Below are 21,678 nucleotides of genomic sequence, written 5' to 3' on the forward strand. Positions count from 1 at the left end.
GCACAACCCCCATCTGTGGACGTCGGGCCCTCATACCATCCTCATGGAGTAGGTTTCTAACCGTTTGTGCAGACACATGCACATTTGTGGCCTGCTGGAGGTCATTTTGCAGGGCTCTGGCAGTGCTCCTCCTGTTCCTCCTTGCACAAAGGCAGAGGTAGCGGTCCTGCTGCTGGGTTGTTGCCCTCCTACGGCCTCCTCCACATCTCCTGGTGTACTGGCCTGTCTCCTGGTAGTGCCTCCAGCCTGTGGACACTACGCTGACAGACACAGCAAACCTTCTTGCCACAGCTCGCATTGATGTGCCATCCTGGATGAGCTGCACTACCTGAGCCACTTGTGTGGGTTGTCCGTCTCATGCTACCACGAGTGTGAAAACACCACCAACACTCAAAAGTGACCAAGACATCAGCCAGAAAGCATAGGTATTGAGAAGTGGAACCCTTTTTGGTGCTACATAGAACAATCTATAGCACATTCTCCATCAATCTGAAGAACCATTTCACCAGGCATGAAATAGTCTTAAATAGAACCTGGCAACTGACAGCCTGGCACTGTGTTCTGCATTCAAGCCAGAACCACAAAAAAATGGACATGCGGGCAAAAACAGGCCTAGATCTTTAGCTGCAGGAAATAATCACCAATCAGAAGCCTTGAAGAACCATTTTATAAGTGTGTACAGTGCCTTATTCTACTCAACTGTTTTTATCTTATTTATGTAGAGTCCATGCTGGTCTTGTGTGTATGTGCTGGAACGATCTAATTTCTCTTTGGGGTTAATAAAGTTTCGTCACTTCCCGTCTTGTCTCAACTCAACTCAACTCAACTCATCAGAAGTCTGAAGACCCAAACCGAAGACAGATTCTGGAGAAACACTGTCCTTACAGTCACCAGGAGTCTGGAAGGAATTGGGGGACTTCAGCACGCTTCACAAACTGATTTTTACAGGTAATTTAATTTCATTTTAATTTAATTTAGGTATCTTACCAACGATGCTGAAGCCGTTCTTGAAGCCGGGCTGTTGGAGGGCAAATGCCCAGCCGATGACACCTCCAACAGACGCCAGAGGCAGCAGGGAGAAGCCAACACTGGAGGGAATGGCACTGATGGCTATGTATGCTCTGCCATCATTGGCTACCACGTAAGAATGGAGATCATTGTTGGCGAACTCAACAGGAATCGGGGAGCTCCCAACAAACACTCGTCCGCTCACTTTCCCGTTCATCCTTTGGGGTTTGCCTAAAAAATTACAGTTATGCAAGTGCATTATATCATCTGTCCTTATCACACCTGTCCTTATCTCGTCCATTATTATCTCGCTTGTCCTTATCTCACCTGTCTCACCTCATCTGTATCTCATTTATCATTATATCACCTGTCATTATCTCATTTATCATTATCTCATCTATCTTTATCCCATGTTATTATTTCACCTACCATTATCTCACCTTTCATTATCTCATTTATCATCATTTCACTGTCATTTTCACCTGTCATTATATTATGTTATTATATCACCTGTCATTCTCATTTATCATTATCTTATCTGTCATTATCTCACCTGTCATTATCCCATTTATCATTATATCATCTGTCATTATCTCACCTGCCATTATCTCATTTATCATTATATCATGTCATTATCTCATTTATCATGATCTCATCGGTCATTATATCACCTGTCATTATCTCATCTGTCGTCATCTCATGTTATTATATCACCTACCATTATCTCACCTGTCATTATCTCATTTATCATTATATCATCTGTCATTATCCCATTGATCATTATCTCATCTGTCATTATCTCACCTGTAATCTCATTTATCATTATCTCATCTGTCATTATCTCATGTTATTATATCACCTACCATTATCTCACCTGTCATTATCTCATTTATCATATCATCTGTCATTATCTCACCTGTCATTATCTCACCTGATATTATCTCACCTGTCATTATGTCACCTTTCATTATCTCATTTATCATTATCTCATCTTTCATTATTTAAACTGTTAATTTCTCATCATAGAGAAATTGCTATTACAGATCTGTTGGAGTTTGACAGACAGTATAGATGTTAATGTAATTTGAATGGTAATGCAGATGAGCTTTTATGTTTGGTAATGACTACACAAAACTAATTTTACCCACATAAGTAGATACATCTGACATCTATTTATCAGAAGAATTAAAAATTAAAGCTCTCCAAAAGGCCTTCAGACCTTCAGCAATGCACTGTTTCCCATTTCCATAGAAACCAGGCCTGCAGTGGCAACAGAACCCAGTAGCATAATCCTGACAATCGGCAAAGCTGGAGCATTCCTGCCTGCTGTTGGCACAAGTCTGAGAGCTGTAAGTGAAAACTGCAGGAAGACAGAGGTTAACAGATTATTAATTATCTGACTGAATCAGGTTAAAACATCAACTGAACTTTATTATTATCTTAAATTACATTGGGCTTGCAGAGCCAGTCGTGGTCTTCTAATGACAAAACGTCTGTGGATGATTTGTTAAACATTTGGTGCTGGACAGCAGCAAAATACATCATTAACAAGGCCAAGCCCCCTCTAAACCCCACCCCCAAACTCTTCTAGTTTAACATAAAAATCAATAACACGAAGAGCTAACAGAACTGGTAATGTCTATAATAATAATGTTTTAATAACTGTGTTTTTTTCAGACATGCTGACTTACGGTACATCTGTTTGCTAATGTTAAGCTTGTTGTCCTTTGGACAATGTTTATGAGTACATGGGTGTCCTCTACTGTAATAATAATAATAATAATAATAATAATAATGTCTATATTTATTGGGCACATTTCATACCAGTGGTTGCTCTGAGTGTTTTACAGACAGGAGATAAAGCCTAACAATAATAGAAGAAATTAGAGCAGGTCTGTTAGATTTTATTCTGCTATAGTCACTGCTTGGTTACAGCAATATAGGAAAAAAATAATGACTGAACATTTACAGTATTAATTACAACCCCAATTCCAATGAAGTTGGGACATTGCGTAAAACATAAATAAAAACAAAATACGATGATTTGCAAATCCTTTTCAACCTATATTCAAATGAATACACTACAAAGACAAGATATTTAATGTTCAAATGGATAAACTTTATTGATTTTTGCAAATATTCACTCATTTTGAATATGATGCCTGCAATACGTTCCAAAGAAGTTGGGACAGGGGCATGTTTACCACTGTGTTACATCATCTTTCCTTTTAACAACACTCAATAAGCGTTTGGGAACTGAGGACACTAATTGTTGAAGCTTTGTAGGTGGAATTCTTTTCCATTCTTGCTTGATGTACAACTTCAGTTGTTCAACAGTCCCGGTCTCCGTTGCTGTGTTTTGCGCTTTACAATGTGCCATACATGGGAGCCAGGTCTGGACTGCAGGCAGGCCAATCTAGTACCCACACCCTTTTACTACAAAGTCGCGCTGTTGTAACACATGCAGAATGTGGCTTGGCGTTGTCTTGCTGAAACAAGCTGGGACATCCCTGAAAAAGACGTTGCTTGGATGAATTTAGAATTAACAACCATTTGTCACTGTCTTTGCACACTGTGAAATTAGACCTCTGCATTTAACCCATCCGTGCAGTGATGCACCCACATATATATATGCACGCTAGTGAACACACACACTAGGGGGCAGTGAGCACACTTGCCCGGAGCAGTAGGCACCCAGGGAGCAATTGGGGGTTAGATGCCTTGCTCATGGGTATTTCAGTCATGGACTGTCAGCCAAGGGGATCAAACCAGCAACCTTCCGGTCACAGGGCTGGTTCCCTAACCTCCAGCCCATGACTGCCCAGCATATTTTGCTCCAAAACCTGTATGTACCTTTCAGCATTAAATGGTGCCTTCACAGGTGTGCAAGTTACCCATGCCATGGGCACTAACACACCCCCATACCATCAGAGATGCTGGCTTTTGAACTTTGTGCTGAAAACAATCTGGACAGTCCTTTGCCTCTTTGGCCTGGAGGACACGACGTTCATGATTTCCAAAAACAATCTGAAATTTGGACTTGTCAGACCGCAGGACACTTTTCCACTTTGCGTCAGTCCATCTCAGATGAGCTTGGGCCCAGAGAATCCAGCGGAGTTTCTGGGTGTTGTTTATATATGGCTTTCGCTTTGCATGGCAGAGTTTTAACTTGCACTTGTAGATGGAGCAACAAACTGTGTTCACTGACAATGGTTTTCTGAAGTGTTCCTGAGCCCATGTGGTAATATCCGTTACAGAATGATGTCGGGATCGAAGGTCACGGGCATTCAATGTTGGTTTTCTGCCTTGCTGCTTACTTACAGAGATTTCTCCAGATTCTCTGAATCTTTTGATGATATTATGGACTGTAGATGATGAAATCCCTAAATTCCTTTCAATAGGATGTTGAGAAACGTTGTTCTGAAACTGTTGAACTATTTGCTCATGCAGTTGTTCACAAAGTGGTGAACCTCGCTCCATCCTTGCTTGTGAACGACTGAGCCTTTCAGGCATGCTCCCTTTATACCCAATCATGACACTCACCTGTTTCCAATTAACCTGTTCACCTGTAAAATGTCCCAAACAGGTGTTTTTTGAGCATTCCTCAACTTTCCCAGTATTTTGTTGCCCCTGTCCCAACTTCTTTGGAACGTGTTGCAGGCATCAAATTCAAAATGAGTGAATATTTGCAAAAAACAATAAAGTTTATCCGGTTGAACATTAAATATCTTGTCTTTGTAGTGAATTCAATTGAAAATAGGTTGAAAAGGATTTGCAAATCATCGTATTTTGTTTTTATTTATGTTTTACGCAACATCCCAACTTCATTGGAACTGGGGTTGTAAAAACACTGGAATACACAGTGAGCTCTGAACTCGACTGTCTAATAAAAGCTGAACTAAGCTCCACAGTTTAGAAGCAGAATAACAGAAAGAGTCTCTCTATGTTTTTTGTGTTTTACTGAAGGAGTTCAGAAGGTCAGAATCTGCAGATCTAAGATCATAAACATACACACGTTCAGGAGCTTTAAGGTCATTTAGAGCTTTAAAGACCACCAGCAGAGCTTTAAACTCAAGAGCTTAAAACATCAGATGCAGGCGGTCAGTGCAGTGTTACTTTTCATCCTGGTATGGATGTTCAGGGTTGGTCAATAAAACAGCTTAGCTTCACCCAAACCAGCTTTGTCTGAATTTTGGTATTTAATTTTGTTCTGTTTTTTTTTGTTGTTGTTGTTGGCGAGCCTTCAGTAGGCATTGGATTGAAATATCTCCCTTGGTTTGTTCCCACCCTAATAAACCTACTTTCCCACCAAAATTTAGCCCAAAATCTTTTTCATGGTTCTCCACAGAAATTCTTCTTACAAGATCTTGTCTGGCCTTGCAAGACCAAAAAGTCACACTAACCACCAACTTGGATGTTATCATCTTCCTCGATCTCCACAAAATGAGGGTTGCCAGGTTGCAAATCACCAGTGTGTACTTGATACGGTGAGGGATGCTCTGCCTTGTGGTACACTCCTTCAAGGGTTTCCTGTTGACTGTGCTGATAAGGTGTGTGTTCCAAAACCACAAGCTGACCATCAGGGTATTTGGGAACTTGGTAGGATTGACTGAGAACCTCTGCTTCTTGGAGAAGAGCTACTTCACCTGGCACAATGTTGGAGAACTGGGACGATGTTCCAATCTCATACACCCACACGCCTCGCTTTCCAGAGTTCGTTTGCCTGAAAGAGAGACGCAACATTGGAAGAACACCTCCCTCCACAGATCCTAACTTCCAACTGTGGAAGTACTCGTTAAACTCACTGTGCTAATTTCTGAACAGACGTCTTCTTGTCATCAGTGATGCGGTAGTAAGGTCCTTGCCTCTTCCGATAGAGGAAATAAGCCTCTTGACCTTTGTTGAATCCAGCATGCATGGTATAGCCTCGGGTGGACTGGTATTGCATTCCTTCTCTTGGGTACAGCAGGATGGCATAGGAGATCTTTTCTTCTGAGGCAACCACCAGTTGAAAGGTGTTTCGCTAGAATGTAGGACACTATTGATGAATTGTCCTGTCACTTCATCCCTTCTTAATTGATCAGTTTGTCAATAACAAACAAGTTAGCTCACAAATTTAGCACTATTATTATCCATTCTAATTCTATCTCATTCCATTTCAAAATTCACCTTATGATCTGGTCCATCAGGCTCATGAGATTCTATATCCACCCAGGTGACAACAATGGCATGGATGGGATTCACCTCATCGCTCTTGGGGAAGGCTGTATTGATGTAATTGGCTGCTTGCTGTAGTAATGCTGGGGTGGAGTCTTGGCGGAAGTACACCTTACCAACCCCATCTGAGGTGTCCAGGTCTCCCAGCAGGGCTGCAATCATGCCAAAGCTTGCAGGCATGTTGCCAAGGTACTCCAACTGCACTGAAGGCTTGTCCAGGGCGACAAACCCATTAGTGTTGATCTGAAAGTGACAGATAATTGGTTTGATTGTGTTGAGATGTTTGTTTGGACTGATACACTCTAATGCTGTGTTCACACGTTGGATTCAAAAGTACCATCGTTCTGTGTTTTGTGGACCAACAATGGCAAATGAAAATGTTGCTATGATAACACCGTTTTCAGCAAAAGTGGATAACTATCAGAACATCGTTTCCTCATTTCAGGTTAAAAGAAAAGTTTGGAAGCCCACTGCTGCCAGTGGAGCTTTGCTTTCTCAGTTCCAAAGAAAAAAATAAATATCTGGTTCGCTGCTGACTAGCTACTGCCAACAGGTGAAGGCAGCATAACAAATTACGATATGCCAAATATATATTCCACATCCATCTCATATAATGCCAAATATACCAGAGCTGTTCTAGAAGCAGATAGCAGTAGCTTAGCATGCTAAAAATTCTAACACCACAGCACAGGTTCATTCCAGCTCACCAAACTCCACTGACACAAGTTTAGAGGATAAAGACTCAAATCTGGGTGAGTTGCTTGTGTTGAAGGGATTGAAAGACAGAATCTAACCTGTGTTCCAGTGTCTGAGCTAATTATTAGCCTGCTATGCTAGCACTAGCAAGGTTAAACATTCGTTGGGTGAAAATGACAACATAAATGTGGATTTGTAAATGTCAACATGGATTACAAGATTATATATTCACTTTTGGCGATCTTAAAGTTGTAAGTGCTGCATTTTTCGACATTTAAATCATCCAACCTGGCAACTGTCATCGTCATTGCACCATCAGCGCAAGCCTAACACAGACACAGTGAAATAGCATTTGTTTTGCTTTATAGACAAAAGCCTCCAACATCTCAGCAGAGCAACACATGTCTGTGTACAAGAGACAACCGTGCAGTAATCTTAGAGCATCTGCTTCCCGTCACTTCCAGCCATTTATCTCATGAGGAGGATATCCTGCCTTCCAGGAAAAACAGGCCCCTGAGGGAATGTCGAGAAGCTGGATTTGTTCTTATCATACCTTCTCTTCATTCATATGTGCACTCTTAAAAACTTTCAGTTCCTTAAAGCACCATCTTTGGAATTTCAGAAGACTTGTGAGTGTTAAGAACCGTTCAAAGAACCTTTACATGACTACCGATTTAAGGGTTCTCCCAAGGATTTTCACAGCATGTGGATGTTCTCTAAACTGTAAAAATGTCTCAGTTACCAAAATGATTGGTTAAAGAACAATCTATAAAAAGGTTCTTTACAGAAGCAAAAGTGTTTCTTCTGCAGTACTTAGCAAAGAGAGCCGACTCTACTGTTTTTCACAGGAGGTGCACTGGTAAAGGAGGAAGTGCTTTTAAAGCTTGAGTTTATGTAAAATGGTGCTTTGTTTTGTCTGATTTCCAAATGTCAAAAACAAGACCTGGAACACATTCCTGTCTAGCCTGCAAAAGGATTTTCATTTTCCGTTAACAACAGCTTGTTTCCCAATGAGACGCACTACAATCCCCAGCATGCTCTGCATCATACTATAGTCTTCCACCAGCCCTTCACTCAACAACAATCTATGACACACATAACACAGACATCCCTGAGCTCTTCATTCTGACCATCTCCTTGTTTCTATGCTCATTGTCCATTTGATCAGCTCCACTTACTATATAGGTGCATTCTGTAGCTCTACAGTTACAGACTGTAGTCCATCTGCAGTCCTTTGTTACCCTGTTCTTCAGTGGTCAGGACCCCCATGGACCCTCACAAAGCAGGTATTGTTTGGGTGGTGTGTCATTCTCAGCACTGCAGTAACACTGATGTGGTGGTGGTGTGTTTGTGTGTGTGGTGCTGGTTTGAGTGGATCAGTGCTGGAGTTTTTAAACACTATGTCCACTTACTGTCAAATTAGGCACTCCTACCTTGTTGGCCCACCTTGTAGATGTAAAGTCAGAGACGACAGCTCAAGACGCTGCCCACAGGATGCTGTTGGCTGGATATTTTTGGTAGGTGGACTATTCTTAGTCCAGCAGCAACACTGAGGTGTTTAAAAATTCCAGCAGCACTGCTGTGTCTGATCCACTCGTACCAGTGCAACACACACTAACACACCACTATCACGTCAGTGTTACTGCAGTGCTCAGAATGATCCACCCCCCAAATAGTACCTGCTCTGTGAGGGTCCATGGGGGTCCTGACCATTGAAGAACAGGGTAAAAGGGGGTAATAAAGTATAAGAGAAACAGATGGACTACAGTCTTTAACTGTAGAATGTTATGTCTGATCGGTGTATGTGTGTGTATGTGTGTGTGTGTGTGTGTGTGTGTGTGTGAAAGAATTAAGCCTAGACCTGGACCACATGATCCCATCAATGGAGAATCTCCATTCAGAATTCTGTACAGTTTTATTTATTATATATTTATATAAAATATAAATATATTTATTTTATATATATTTATGTATGCTTGTTTAACCAGGGAAGTGAAACTGAGATTTACAGCACCCAGTGGGCCAGAGCGCAGCACCCAATGGCCTAGAGCTCAGCACCCGACAGCCCAGAGGACAACAGTTTAATAAAATACTAACAATAAAACTACTGACAATTAAAAACAACAGCAAACATATGACATCCTTTCTACAGTTCTATACAGACCCAATTCATGCTTAAGTGGACCTTAAGTGCAATTCATGGTTACCAGTCAAATTTTGCATTGATTATAAAATTCTATTACTGACATATAAAGCTCTAAACGGGCTCGCCCCTCAGTACCTGAGTGAGCTCCTCTCCCACTATGAACCATCACGCCTACTTAGATCACAAGGTGCTGGCTTACTACTGGTACCTAGAATTAATAAAGTTACATCAGGGGGGAGAGCTTTCTCATACAAAGCCCCCCAGCTCTGGAATAATCTTCCTGTTAATGTTCGGGAATCAGACACAGCCTCAATCTTTAAGTCTAGGCTAAAAACTTATTTGTACAGTCAAGCATTTGGTGATTAGTCTTCCCTGTCAGGTCTAGACCTGCTGGAGTCTCTACTGCTCTGTTTTACTGTAATCTGTGATCAGCCACTCTTTACAGAACTGTCTCTGTGTTTTTCTTTCCTTTCTCTGCCGAGCTGATCAGCTGCCCATCCTGTGCGTCTGATGCTGTTGACTCTTCTGCCTTGATTGGTGCCGCTGCTCACCAGCCTTCTGGACCGGTTTGACCACCACTGAACTTCTTGCTTTACAGCGCTGTGCAAACCTCACCCTCAGATCTTTTCTTTTCACACTTTACTATAATACTTCATACTAATAATGTTTGCTATCCGGTGTCGACCTTAGGAGGATGGGTTCCCCTTCTGAGTCTTGGTTCCTCTCAAGGTTTCTTCCTCTTTTAGGGAGTTTTTCCTTGCCACCGTCGCCGCTGGCTTGCTCATGGGGGCTCGGACCTGGATTTTCTTTCTTTTTTTTTCTCTTCTCTCTGTAATACTGATTGTTTTGTAAAGCTGCTTTGTGACAACACCTGTTGTAAAAAGCGCTATATAAATAAATTTTGCTTTGCATTTTGCTTTAAGTGGTTCTCTGCATGGTGAAATGGTTCTACAGGTTGATGGAGAATGTGTTGTATATGGTTCTATAAAAACTGTTCTCTAGAGCACCATAAAATGGTTATTCTATTGTGATGTCAGCAGAACTCCTTTTTGGTGCTGTGTAGAACCACATACAACACATTCTCTGTTAAGCTGAAGAACCATTTCATCATGCAAAGAACCCTTTAAGCATGAAAGGGTTCTATGTAGAACTTATGGTTCTAAATAGAACTATTCCTTTTAGTATAGAACCCTTGAAGAACCTTTCTTTAGGCAGGCATGATTGTATTGGTAACTTTTGTGTCTGAGGGTCAGTGAACTTTATAGATACACTGGAAAAAAGACTAGAGAAATGAGCAAAAACAGAAAACCAAGCACTTTTTAACAGTAACACCAGTTTTAACTGAGTTGAACCCCTTTGAACATGAACCTTTAAAGAGTATCATCAGACTGGAGAGCAATCAGTTTCAGAGAACACCAAGCTCCAAAAAGTCCAAAGTGTTCACGTTCCTGCAGTTTCAGCCACTTAAAGAACTAGACCTGGATTAATTCCTCCAGGCTATGGAAGTGAAAAGTATATGTGAGGACAGATGAGGTTCTAATGGAGAACTGTGCTGAACTGTGTTCTCAGTAGAGGACGCAATAATTTACTTACAGGGTCCCACTTTATATTAAGTGTCTCTAATAACTGTGTAGTTACGTGTGACCTACATATGTAACAATAGTGTAACTACTAATGATTTAGTCACTGTTATAGATGATTACAGAAGTACTGCCTATGTAATTACATGTGTATCAATTGCCATTTTGCCTCATGATATTACACAAGAGTAATACCAAATGTAATTACAGTCATAATCAGACTGGAACAGCATTTTTTTCAGTTTTTTTCCAGAAGTAAATGGAAGTTTGGAATGACATACATTAAGACATAATTTACACTGTATCTGCCAGCTTTAATAACATTTAGCCAGCATTAAAGTAGCTACTGCTGTGACACTGTAACCAGTTTCAGCTTTAAACCAGTCTGTAATGTGACAGAACAGCAGATACCCCTTATATTAAAATGTAACTTTTATGATTAATTAAATGTGTTGCATTAAACTCAAAATAATGTCTACATTACAACTCCTTTATTACACAGTACCTAGACCAACTACACAGGAACTGACCACTTATTATAAAGTGTAACTAACAATGCACTACAGGAAAGTTCCTGCATAGAAGATGCAAATGTGTAATTACATAGGCTCTGATTCAATCATCATTAGTTAGTGTTGTTGCATATGTTAATCATGTGTAACTACATAGTTATTAGAGACACTATATAAAGCAGGACCATTTACACTTAGAAAATCAATATAACAGAATAAGACCCAGGGGTGCACAAACATCTGCACACAACTGTATACTGAACTATTTGTTGTGGATTTGATATGAGATTGAAATAAAGGTGTTGTTTGCTGTTATTAATGGCTCATACGGGTGATTTATCGGATTTCCACCAAGATGTCCACCAAGATGCTGAGGCAGCAACTGTCCAGTTAAGACAAGTGAATGTAAAATTTATGCTGCCTGGAAAATTAAAGCGAACCTGTTCTGTGGTGTTTGGTTCTGTAACCTGTTCTGTACCCTTTAGCTAAGCAAATGAAAAGGGCCACGTTTGATGAGCAGCATATCAGAAGGACAAAGAAACATGACCAGCTAAGCCAGCATGACTCGAGCACACTGGCCAAGCTAGTCTAAGCGGGTTTATTCTGGTCTAGTGCTGGTCCTTTAGATTGTGTAAAATTGTCATGATGAACGGACCAACAGAAATGCTCCAAAAGTGCTTTGGAATAAAATCGCTTTCCAGTAGTTTAAACTGAAAGTAAAGAAAATTTTACCCACTGCTGTAAATTTACCACTGTAAAGACACTCATCACTGCTGCCAGAACAAAATTTTCTATCTCCATTTTTGTTCTTCTTCAGTTTTTGAGATTGTTTGAAAACGCCTGTTACTCTATATTGTGTGCAAATTTCATGATGAAGGACCAAAAATGACTTGGAAGAAAGTCTGGTTCCATTCACTTGCATTAAAAGTAAAGAAAGTTGTTTCCTTCTCCTGTAAAGTTACCATTTTGGAGATATGAGATTTTGTCTGAACACTGGCAATAGGCTGGTTATAGAGTTCAGAGCTACACTGGTTTTTCTAGCAGGGTAACCAGCACAGCTGTGGGAAACAGTGATTAGAGTGAGCTTAATGCCTGTTGGACACGTTTCCATTTCTGGAAGCGGCTGTTTTCAGGCAAATCCAGAAGACCGGTTCTCTCCTGAGAGAGTAGTATGAAGGTGCGGAACGTGTTTTTTTGGTTTATTTTACTTGATAGAAGTTGAACTGAAATTTAATGCTGTCATAACTGTGCAGTATTAACATCATATCACCCAACCCTATAGGACCTGTTCCAAAAAAATGGTGAACTTTCTAAGAAGACTGTTGTTTATAACATGTTGATGATAAGAACAGACCTGCTGATGCACATACGAAAAGAACATTACCGTCCACTCAACGCTAAGATCAGTGCAAACACAATCCACAGGAATGCTGTCCGGGGAAGAGGAAGACATCAGTTTTGTTGGAGGAAGGAAACAGTTGAGTGGTCCTGTTATATTTGGAGTATGTTAAGGATAATTTATGCACTTCCAGCCCTGTTTTTAGGTGTTAAAGCTGAGCTGAAAGACTTCATACGCAGTCTGCTCTTTCATATGAGTGATAGTTCATGACTATTGTTTATTATGAATATACGGTCTGTAAACTCTCTATAATTGATCTGTAAACTTTTATAACTGATCTGTATACTCTCTATAACTAATCTGTAAACTTTCTAACTGGTTGTCGTGGGCTGGAGGTTAGGGAAACAACCTTGTGACCGGAAGGTCGCCGGTTTGATCCCCAGAGCCAAAAGCACATAACTGAGGTGTTCTTGAGCAAGACACCTAACCCCCAACTGCTCCCCGGGCGCTGTGGATTGGGCTACCCACTGCTCCGGGCAAGTGTGCTCACTGCCCCCCTAGTGTGTGTGTGCTCACTAAAGTGTATGTGGTCTTTCACTTCACGGATGGGTTAAATGCAGAGGTGAAATTTCCCCGTTGTGGGACTAATAAGGGTCACTTAATCTTATACTCTATAAATGATCTGTATTCTCTATTACTGGTCTATATCTTTGGTTATGGTCTGTATATGCTACAAAAGCTTTATATGAACTATAACTGGTCTGTATTCTCTACAAGAGTTCTATAGAATAAAAATAAGATCTGACTCAATTAAATGTGAAAAAATTAGCAGCACTTAGTAAAGTGGCATACAACATAGTGTCAATTATCTTCCATAGACTTTTCTGATTGTGCATAATTAACTGGTTAAGATGTAAACAGAGTGGTTCAGAGCGGTTTGGTATGAAATGCTCTGTTCTAGATATAAACTTACAGAGTCAGAACTGTTCACAGTGGTGGTGATAGGAACCAGACATCCCTCACAGAAAGTTACTATGGTAATAGATCACTGTAGGTCAGTGTTAATAAAGCTACAGGATACCTAGATAAGCCTTTCATGACAACTCACATAAACCTACAAAGCCATTTTCAAAAAGCACCTGTTGTCATAAGACTTGCTGAGATGAAACCGCAGCTGAACTCTCAGAGGCAGCGTTTAGACCGCCGAGAGCCAATTGGATTAAACCTTTATAACTAATCTGTAAACTTTACAACTGCTATATTTGTGTACATTGAACAGTTTCACTGTGAATGACGTTATTTACGTCTGTTCCGCTGAATAAAGGCAGACGTGGTGAGAATGTGTGGAATTCTCCTTTAAAGACTGCAGAGAAAAAGGCCACTGAGCTGTTTAGCTGCAGGACAGCTGCAAGACAGCTCGTCACAGCGATCAGCACTGAAAGCAGAACATACTCACATAGATTTTGCTGAATTTTCCATCGTAAAACATCACAGGCTTGTCCAGAGGAACTTCCTGTGTTACATCAGTCCCCTGGTTCAGGCTCTGGTCTCCTGCACTGCTTCCGAATGGAAACAAATCCTGCGGGTTTATGGAGCTCACAGAGACCGACAGTCCGAGAAAAACTGCCCAGAACAAACACCTTGGCGTCCGAACCATTTCCAGACGAGCACCAACCTCTCCTAAAGACCAGGGGAGAGCAGTGGAGGTCAGCGCAGACCAGAGGAGAGCAGGCTGTGGAAATCTGAGCAGGGCTGCGGATCTTCCCCCGCTCTGCATTCAACTGAGAAACTTTCCATTTGAAGGATCTGTGGGCGGGGCTGGACTTGTGAATTAAAAACACTTTTATATTCTGTAAATTAAAGTGAGACTCTAATCATAAAAATGTTATAACACTGATATGAACACTGATAACACCTTCCATGAACAGAGTTCAGTTTATGTCCTGTTACCTTTTTAAAAGCAGTAAAGCAGTAAAGTGAATGAAGAAGTGAAGAAGTGTGGGATGCCAGGCCTCAGTAGACAATGAGTTGACTTGTGAACAGCATGAGATGTCATTGTCAAGCTGTAATTGATACTCAACGGCACATAAGTTGAGACATTTTTTTGGGGTATACTCACCACTGTTGTTGGCTTTTGTTTCAATAAATTGAGATGAGGAAATCACCATTGCATGCTGTTACTTAAATGCCCTACTTTCATGATATAATATCACTGTAGCGTGAACTTTTTACAATTTCCACCTGAAAGCCAATCCCTAAATTTTTGTGAATAATGTATGTTTAAATTTTATTAATGTATGTAAACTGTATTATTAGCAGCCGGATGAGCTCCTGAACGCTGCTTCAGGAAAAACTTACAACTGTTACATGATTTTAACCTGAAACAAAGATTTTAATGAAAATATTTTGATGACGTTTTTCAGCTTTTCTGCTGTTTTATACTTTGTTTTTTACTGCATTAATATCAGCTTAATGGGGAAATTGATTGTTACCCCTGTTATCCAGAATTCAATGCTGTTATTCCATCATTTTTGGTGAATATACAACCCTATTTCCAAAAAAGTTGGGATGATGTACAAAACATAAATGAAAACAAAATGCAGACACCCTATATTCTATTTTAAATAATACAAAGACAAATCAAATGTAGAAACTGAGAAATTTTATTGTTTTTGAAAAATATTTGCCCATTTTGAATTTGATGCCAACAACATGTTCCAAAAAAGTTGGGATGGGGGAAAAAAAAGATGTGGAAAAGTTGTGTAATGCTAAAGAATCCCTGGTGGTTGATTGGCAACAGAACTTCTGCTTTTCATCGTCTATGGTACATAATAACATTAAAAAATTCAGATACAGAGAAATCTCTGTAAGGGACAAGGCCAAAAACCAGTATTAGCTGGCTGTGATCTTTGGGCCTTCAGGCGGCACTGCATTAAAAACAGACATGATTCTGTAGTTGAAATCACTGCATGGGCTCAGAAACACTTTTGAAAACCACTGTCTGTGAAAACAGTTCATCACTGCATCCACAAATGCAAGTTAAAACTCTAAAACACAAAGAAGAAACCAAAGATAAACAGGATCCAGAAACACTGACACCTTCTCTGGGCCTGAGCTAATTTAAAATGGACTGAGGCGAAGTGGAAAAGTGTCCTGTGGGCCGATTAATCAACATTCGAAATTCTTTTTGGAAATCATGGACACTGTGTCCTCCGGGCTAAACACTCAGCTTGTTATCAGTGCACAGTTCTAAAGCCAGTATTCATGATGGTTTAGGGGGGCATTAGTGCACATGGCATGAGTGATGTGCTCATCTGTGAAAGCACCATTAACGCTGAATGATATATACATGTTTTGGAGCAGCATATGCTGCCGGCCAGACGACATCTTTTTCAGGGAAGGCCTTGATTATTTCAGTAAGAAGATGTAAAACTACATCCTGCATGTATTACAGCAGCATTGCTCCGTATTAAAAGAGTCCGGGTGCTAAAATGACCTGCCTGCAGTCCAGACCGGTCACCACTGAGAACATTTGGTGCATTATGAAATTAAAAATATGACAAATGAGCCCTGACCTAATGAGCAGCTAAAATCCTGTATCGAACAAGAACAGAAAACATTTCACTTTCTAAACTACAGCAGCGTCTCCTCAGTTCCCAAACACTTACACAGGCACCATTAATGCTAAAGGTACATACAGGTTTTGGAGCAACATATGCTGCCATCCAAGCAATGTCTTTTTCAGGGATGTCCCTGCTTATTTTAACAAGACAATGCCAAGCCACATTCTGCATGTGTTACAACAGCGTGGCTTCAGAGAGAAAGAGTGCGGGTACTAGACCGGCCTGCCTGCAGTCCAGACCTGTCTCCCATTGAAAATGTGTGGCGCATTATGAAGCGCAAAATACGACAACGGAGACCCCGGACTGTTCAGCAACTGAAGTTGTACATCAAGCAAGAATGGGAAAGAATTCCACCTACAAAGCTCCAACAGTTAGTGTCCTCAGTTGCCAAACGCTTATTGAGTGTTGTTAAAAGGAAAGGTGATGCAACACAGTGGTAAACATAACCTTGTCCTAACTTCTTTGGAACGTGTTACAGGCATCAAATTCAAAATAAGTGAATATATGCCAAAAACAATAAAGTTTATCTGGTTGAACATTAAATATCTTGTCTCTGTAGTGTATTCAATCGAATATACTTTGAAAAGGATTGTAAATCATAGTAATCTGTTTTTATTTACATTTTACATAACGTCCCAACTTCATTGGAATTGGAGTTGTATATAAATACATATGTGCGTATATGAGCTCTGTATTCAGTATGTATGCAAACAATTTTACTGGATTCTGAGTTCAAACTGTGCTCAAAGTAAAATAGAAAATTCATGTATTGAATATTCAGAGATATTTACCAGCATTAAGTTCTGATCTATTTATTTTCAAGTCATTAATAGGGACATTCATAAGCTAAATATACACACAGTCATCATTTATGGGGTCCTGTCTTTTTGGAGGAGTCTCAGCAATTCAGCACTTTTTAGTGTTTTAGTGTAAAATATGATCATTTTCTGTGCGAAGAGCTGTTCAAAGCTAAGTTTGGTGAGTTTTTGAGCCCTAAATGAGCCAAAATTGTCACTGAAAGAGTCACAAATGTCACATTTGGTACAGTTTGATGGAGTTATGTCTGTTTTGAAATTTTCAATCATTTCTTTTAATAAAATAATTAAGGTTTAGAGTCACTCAGAGCAATAGAGTTTTAGTTTGAAGTCCCAGATCAGCTAAAAGTCCCCAATGAGTTTCAGCTCTGAGTCTCACCCAGCTCGGTAGGATAATCTGTAAATGTGAACAGGCTGTTACTGCAGAAAACCCAAACCAGGCAAGGGGAGTTAAACTTGGCCAATTTACATATAAAAATGTTTAACAATAAAAAAACGAGGACAGTGAGACTTCAGTTCACTTACCTGAGCGATGTAATCAGTGATGTAATCAGACATCACAGAGGGAGAGAGAGAGAGAGAGAGATTTGTTAAGATACTTATTTCTCTCTGCTATGCACTCTAGTGGCTGCTTTTACTGCACAGATTCCCCTTTATTTACTTTCAGTGAAGGGAATCGAAAATGAATGCAGAGCTAAAATTAGTAAAAGTTGGCGGAGAGCAGCTCAGTTACCTCTAATCTGGAGAGAAAGTTCCTCTGACCCTTGTCTGCAGCCGGTGTTCAGTATTCAGTACTCAATAACGATGGAAAATGGCTCGTTTTTAATGTAAGAAGTGCTGCGACAAGGCATTGAAAACTACCTGCAGTCTGAAGTTTCTCCTGCAGGGAGCGAGTACACAAGCCGCCACAAATCTGCGGCAGCATCTCACGAACGCTTGTGTCTGCAGTAATGTTCATTACAACAGGTGAAGTTCTCAAAAGATGTTGGGTGACTCAGTATCATATTTAATGTGTTATGAGTTTTTATTAAAGATTTTTATAAATTTTTATTAAATTAAAATAGAACAGACAGTAGGTTAAAGCTGCCACGGAGCAGGGGTCCTTTTTTGGAAGGTTGGGGGGGGGGGGGGGGGGTCATGTCATATTGTGGATAATTGTGATTTTTTAACTAGAAAATACCAGGTTAAGTATTTTAAGACCACCCAGGACTATTTTACAGTTATTGTACATTTCTGCCAACATTTTAGTTCGTATGAGAACTGAATAACGTCACTGATGCTGCAGATAAATGTTCGTGCAGTACCTTTTAATTGCTTGATAAAACACCTGTAATTTGAGCTGATTAATTAGCAGTTTCACAAGCCAATAAGAGATTAGTCTGCAGAACAATCCAAAGCCTTTCAATACAAGATCAGACCAGCCACAACAAACACAAGGAGAAGCAGCTTAATGTACAGAACCGGGTCTCGGATCTCAGGAACACGCTTTGTCTGAGCTTCAGTCCAGAAATCAAACAGGTCAGCAGGTTCAGTTCATTACCATCAGATCAAAGGAACGTGAATCACACAGGGTAACAAAAAGTGCTGTACCTTCACTGCCAAGAACAAGGGTTCTCTGTGTTACGCTGTAGAAGAACCCACTTTTGGTTCTCTTCCTGTGGATTACTCTTCAGAGAACTTTTTTAATTGAGCGTGTGAGTCTGAGGGACCTTCCTAAAGTATAAAGAACCTCCACGTCAACCAAACATTCTTGGACGAACCCCTAAATTGGTAAAGAACCTTCTTTGAAGTTCTTCACATTCAGAAACACAAATTTCTTGTTTGGTTCTTCGAGAAACCAAGAATGGTTCTACTGCAGCAGATATCTACGACCTCGAATCCAGTTTCCGCTCCTGGATTTTGTGATCACTGACCTGCCAGTGAGCACAAAATCCAGGACTGGAAAGATTGGTTGAAGGTCCAGATTTGAAGGCCTCTGTTCTACGTCACTGCTCAAAGAACCTTTTAACACTTCTTTGTTTTAAGAGGACTTTACCAAAAAAACAAACCAGAACAAAACAAAATAAGGAGGCCGAAATGAGAGGACGTCCTCCTTCAGATTGTGGTCCATTCTGCGCTCGGCTTGTAAAAAACTTTGATGGCATTACATTCAAAATGAGTTGTTTCTGCCTGAATAATAACAGCTTGTTTCTCAATGTTTCTGGTTCCGTCGCTGATACAGACGTCTGTACATTTGTATGTCGGTTTTCGGTTTATTCTCCGCTTGGAGCGTTTCGGGAGGAGCACTCGTCAGCACGGCTCAGACGGCTTGTTGAAGCTCCACCTTCACTCCCTTTTCTCCAGAACCTGAAGGCCAAACAGAAGAACAGTGTTACTGAGAGAGCTTCTAAGACGGGTCACTGCAGCTGGACCATCATCACATGACCGATTTTAACCCTGACTTTCTCAGTCTGAGCTCAGTCCTGTTCTCCAGGTCAGGCGCTCCATCAGAAGTGATTGAGTGGATGATCTGGATGTTCGAGAGGAGAAACGACTCAACTTTCAGATATCACTGGGTCACTCAGGCACTTTGAGCTCTTACTTTCTAACCACCTCCACTCTACAACTGCACTGTTGTCTTATTTTCAGTATTGTATTTATTTTATTTTTTCCAATTTATTTACTTATTATTGTTCATATTCTTGTTTTCATCTTTGTGTCATTCTAATTAACTTTAGTTTCCTATTTTGATCTTATTCTCTTTTACCTTTTATTAACTTTTTCATTTTAGTTACGCTTTATTTATTGTTTTCTACTGTTTTTATTATTAATGCTTAATTTTTAATCATTTTAATAAACTTACCTGATTGGAGTCATTTTTATTATTAAATTTACTTTTATTATTTCATGTTTTTACAAATGATCAGTTCCCTTTTCCTGTATCATCTCAGCTACACTGTAAATGAGGGCCTTGATTGATTTTTTTTTTTTTTAACTTTTTTTTTTACAACTCAAAATCTTCGTGAGTCCTGCAGTTTGAGATGGTCAGCGATGAAACTGAATGAGTGATTCAGGCAACAGGCTCTGTAACAGCCTTGAGCCCATCACTAATTGGATGGGACAAAACTTTCTGCAGTTGAATTAAGATAAAACAGAGATTAATTTATTTAGGAACAGCAGTGAGAGGCTCAGACTAGCTGCCTGTCTGGATTCAAGAGCTCTGAAATCTAAAGAACTAGTACATAAGTAACCTTGGTGCACTGATGGACTCTGATCTCAGTTTTATCAGTCACCTCAAAGCAGTGACTAAATTAGCTTTTTATCACCTTAAGAACATCAAGAGGATCAGAGATGTTCAGACTAAATCAGACCTGGAGAACTTCATCCATTATTTATAGCAGGATTACTCACTGTAATGGTCACCTAACTGGACTCCCATAGCAAACTGCTTCAGCTGGTTCAGAATGCAGTCTCACTAGGAGTAAAACGACTGTATTTTATAATTTCTGAATCACTTTTACTTAAACTTGCCCTGTCTTCAGTACAGATTACCAGCACAGTGAACTCACTGTGACCATCAATTACTGTTTGTAGTTTAATGTTGGTGAAGATCCCTACATCTGCTGTTGCCTTAAATCACATGTCAGGATCCAGTCCTCACAGGCCAGAATTCTGCAGACTTCAGCTGCGTCATTAAACACACCTGATTCAGCTAATCAGCTAATTCTGGCCTTCATGAACTGAATTCAGAGTGTAAGATGAGGGTAAACACTGACCTCCACAGCTCTTCAGCCCACAAGGTCCCCAGCTCGACATAGTTACCCAAATATTCTTATTCATATCTGTATGTTCTCTGATTATTGGTTTAATTCAATAACTTAGGGTTTTCCAAATACGCAGTCATTAGGATTTGCTGAACACACATAAGAGCCTTTATAATATTTATCATGTTTATAATGTTGGATCCAGACGTCCACTTGCTCTCTTTCCAGTTTCAGCTCAGCTGCCAGTTTGTAGTGAAATATTCTTCAGCTCTCACTGTGAAATCAGCACTTCCCACCACATATTCGCCCATTTTTTATTTTTCTATGCATAACACCAGTAACGGGCCCATTTAGCTCTGTCAGGACTGGAAGATTTTGGAGCTTTTTTGTAACTGAAACTGATCATGTTATACTCTATTTTTGCCTTGTCAAATGTGCTCCCTTCACAATAAAAATACAGAAAAAAGTTGGTGTAAAAAAGAGGAACTCCATTAAGTTTTTAAAATTCCTGGAAAATCCAGTGTGTGAAGCATAATCTGAGAGGTTTGGTGAGAAATGGTTCAGATGTCTTTACAGTGCTGGTGATAGGAGTGGCCCTGCAGGTGTTGCCATGACTAGAACACAAATATAGACATTTTATTTACCATCCAGAACCTACACAAGTCTTCTGAGTTTATATGGAATGTTAATGATGGAAAATAGTGGAAAATCTTGAACAATACGTTTTCTTCGGGGACTGTTTTGCCTCACAGCTCCCTGCATGTATCCCTCCATCATGAATTTTTAAATTCTCTAAACTATCATAAAACAGTGTCTCAGTCATCAGCCAGTGAATTCATAACCATTTCATGTAGGAACTGTCTGTGAACAGTTCTGAGCATTTCACACCAAACCACTTTGAACCGCTCTGAATGACTCTTCATGTCTTAACCATTTCATCATGCAGTTAGACAAGACTGTACAGGTTGTGTAGTGACCACCCCTTTAAGGACATCAGCC

The 21,678-nt window shown here is 40.1% G+C and overlaps 2 protein-coding genes across 2 annotated transcripts in view; both read right to left on the bottom strand.

The window, feature by feature from the left end:
• The window catches only part of nid1a (nidogen 1a), a 49,782-nt gene extending 35,492 nt beyond the window's left edge, over positions 1 to 14,290 (bottom strand). The window contains exons 1-6 of the mRNA XM_017685223.1: positions 13,955 to 14,290; positions 6,178 to 6,468; positions 5,814 to 6,031; positions 5,412 to 5,731; positions 2,228 to 2,368; positions 988 to 1,239 (exon numbers count right to left, since the gene is read on the bottom strand). Coding sequence (XP_017540712.1) covers positions 988 to 1,239; positions 2,228 to 2,368; positions 5,412 to 5,731; positions 5,814 to 6,031; positions 6,178 to 6,468; positions 13,955 to 14,275 — 1,543 coding nt within the window. The 5' untranslated portion in view covers positions 14,276 to 14,290. The remainder of the gene's footprint in view (positions 1 to 987; positions 1,240 to 2,227; positions 2,369 to 5,411; positions 5,732 to 5,813; positions 6,032 to 6,177; positions 6,469 to 13,954) is intronic.
• Positions 14,291 to 18,222: 3,932 nt separating this feature from the next.
• Positions 18,223 to 21,678, bottom strand: part of egln1a (egl-9 family hypoxia-inducible factor 1a) — a 39,229-nt gene continuing 35,773 nt past the window's right edge. The window contains 2 exon segments of the mRNA XM_017685224.2: positions 18,223 to 19,249; positions 19,251 to 19,282. Coding sequence (XP_017540713.1) covers positions 19,226 to 19,249; positions 19,251 to 19,282 — 56 coding nt within the window. The 3' untranslated portion in view covers positions 18,223 to 19,225.

This window comes from Pygocentrus nattereri, chromosome 5 (assembly GCF_015220715.1).
Source record: "Pygocentrus nattereri isolate fPygNat1 chromosome 5, fPygNat1.pri, whole genome shotgun sequence".
Classification (NCBI taxonomy): domain Eukaryota; kingdom Metazoa; phylum Chordata; class Actinopteri; order Characiformes; family Serrasalmidae; genus Pygocentrus; species Pygocentrus nattereri.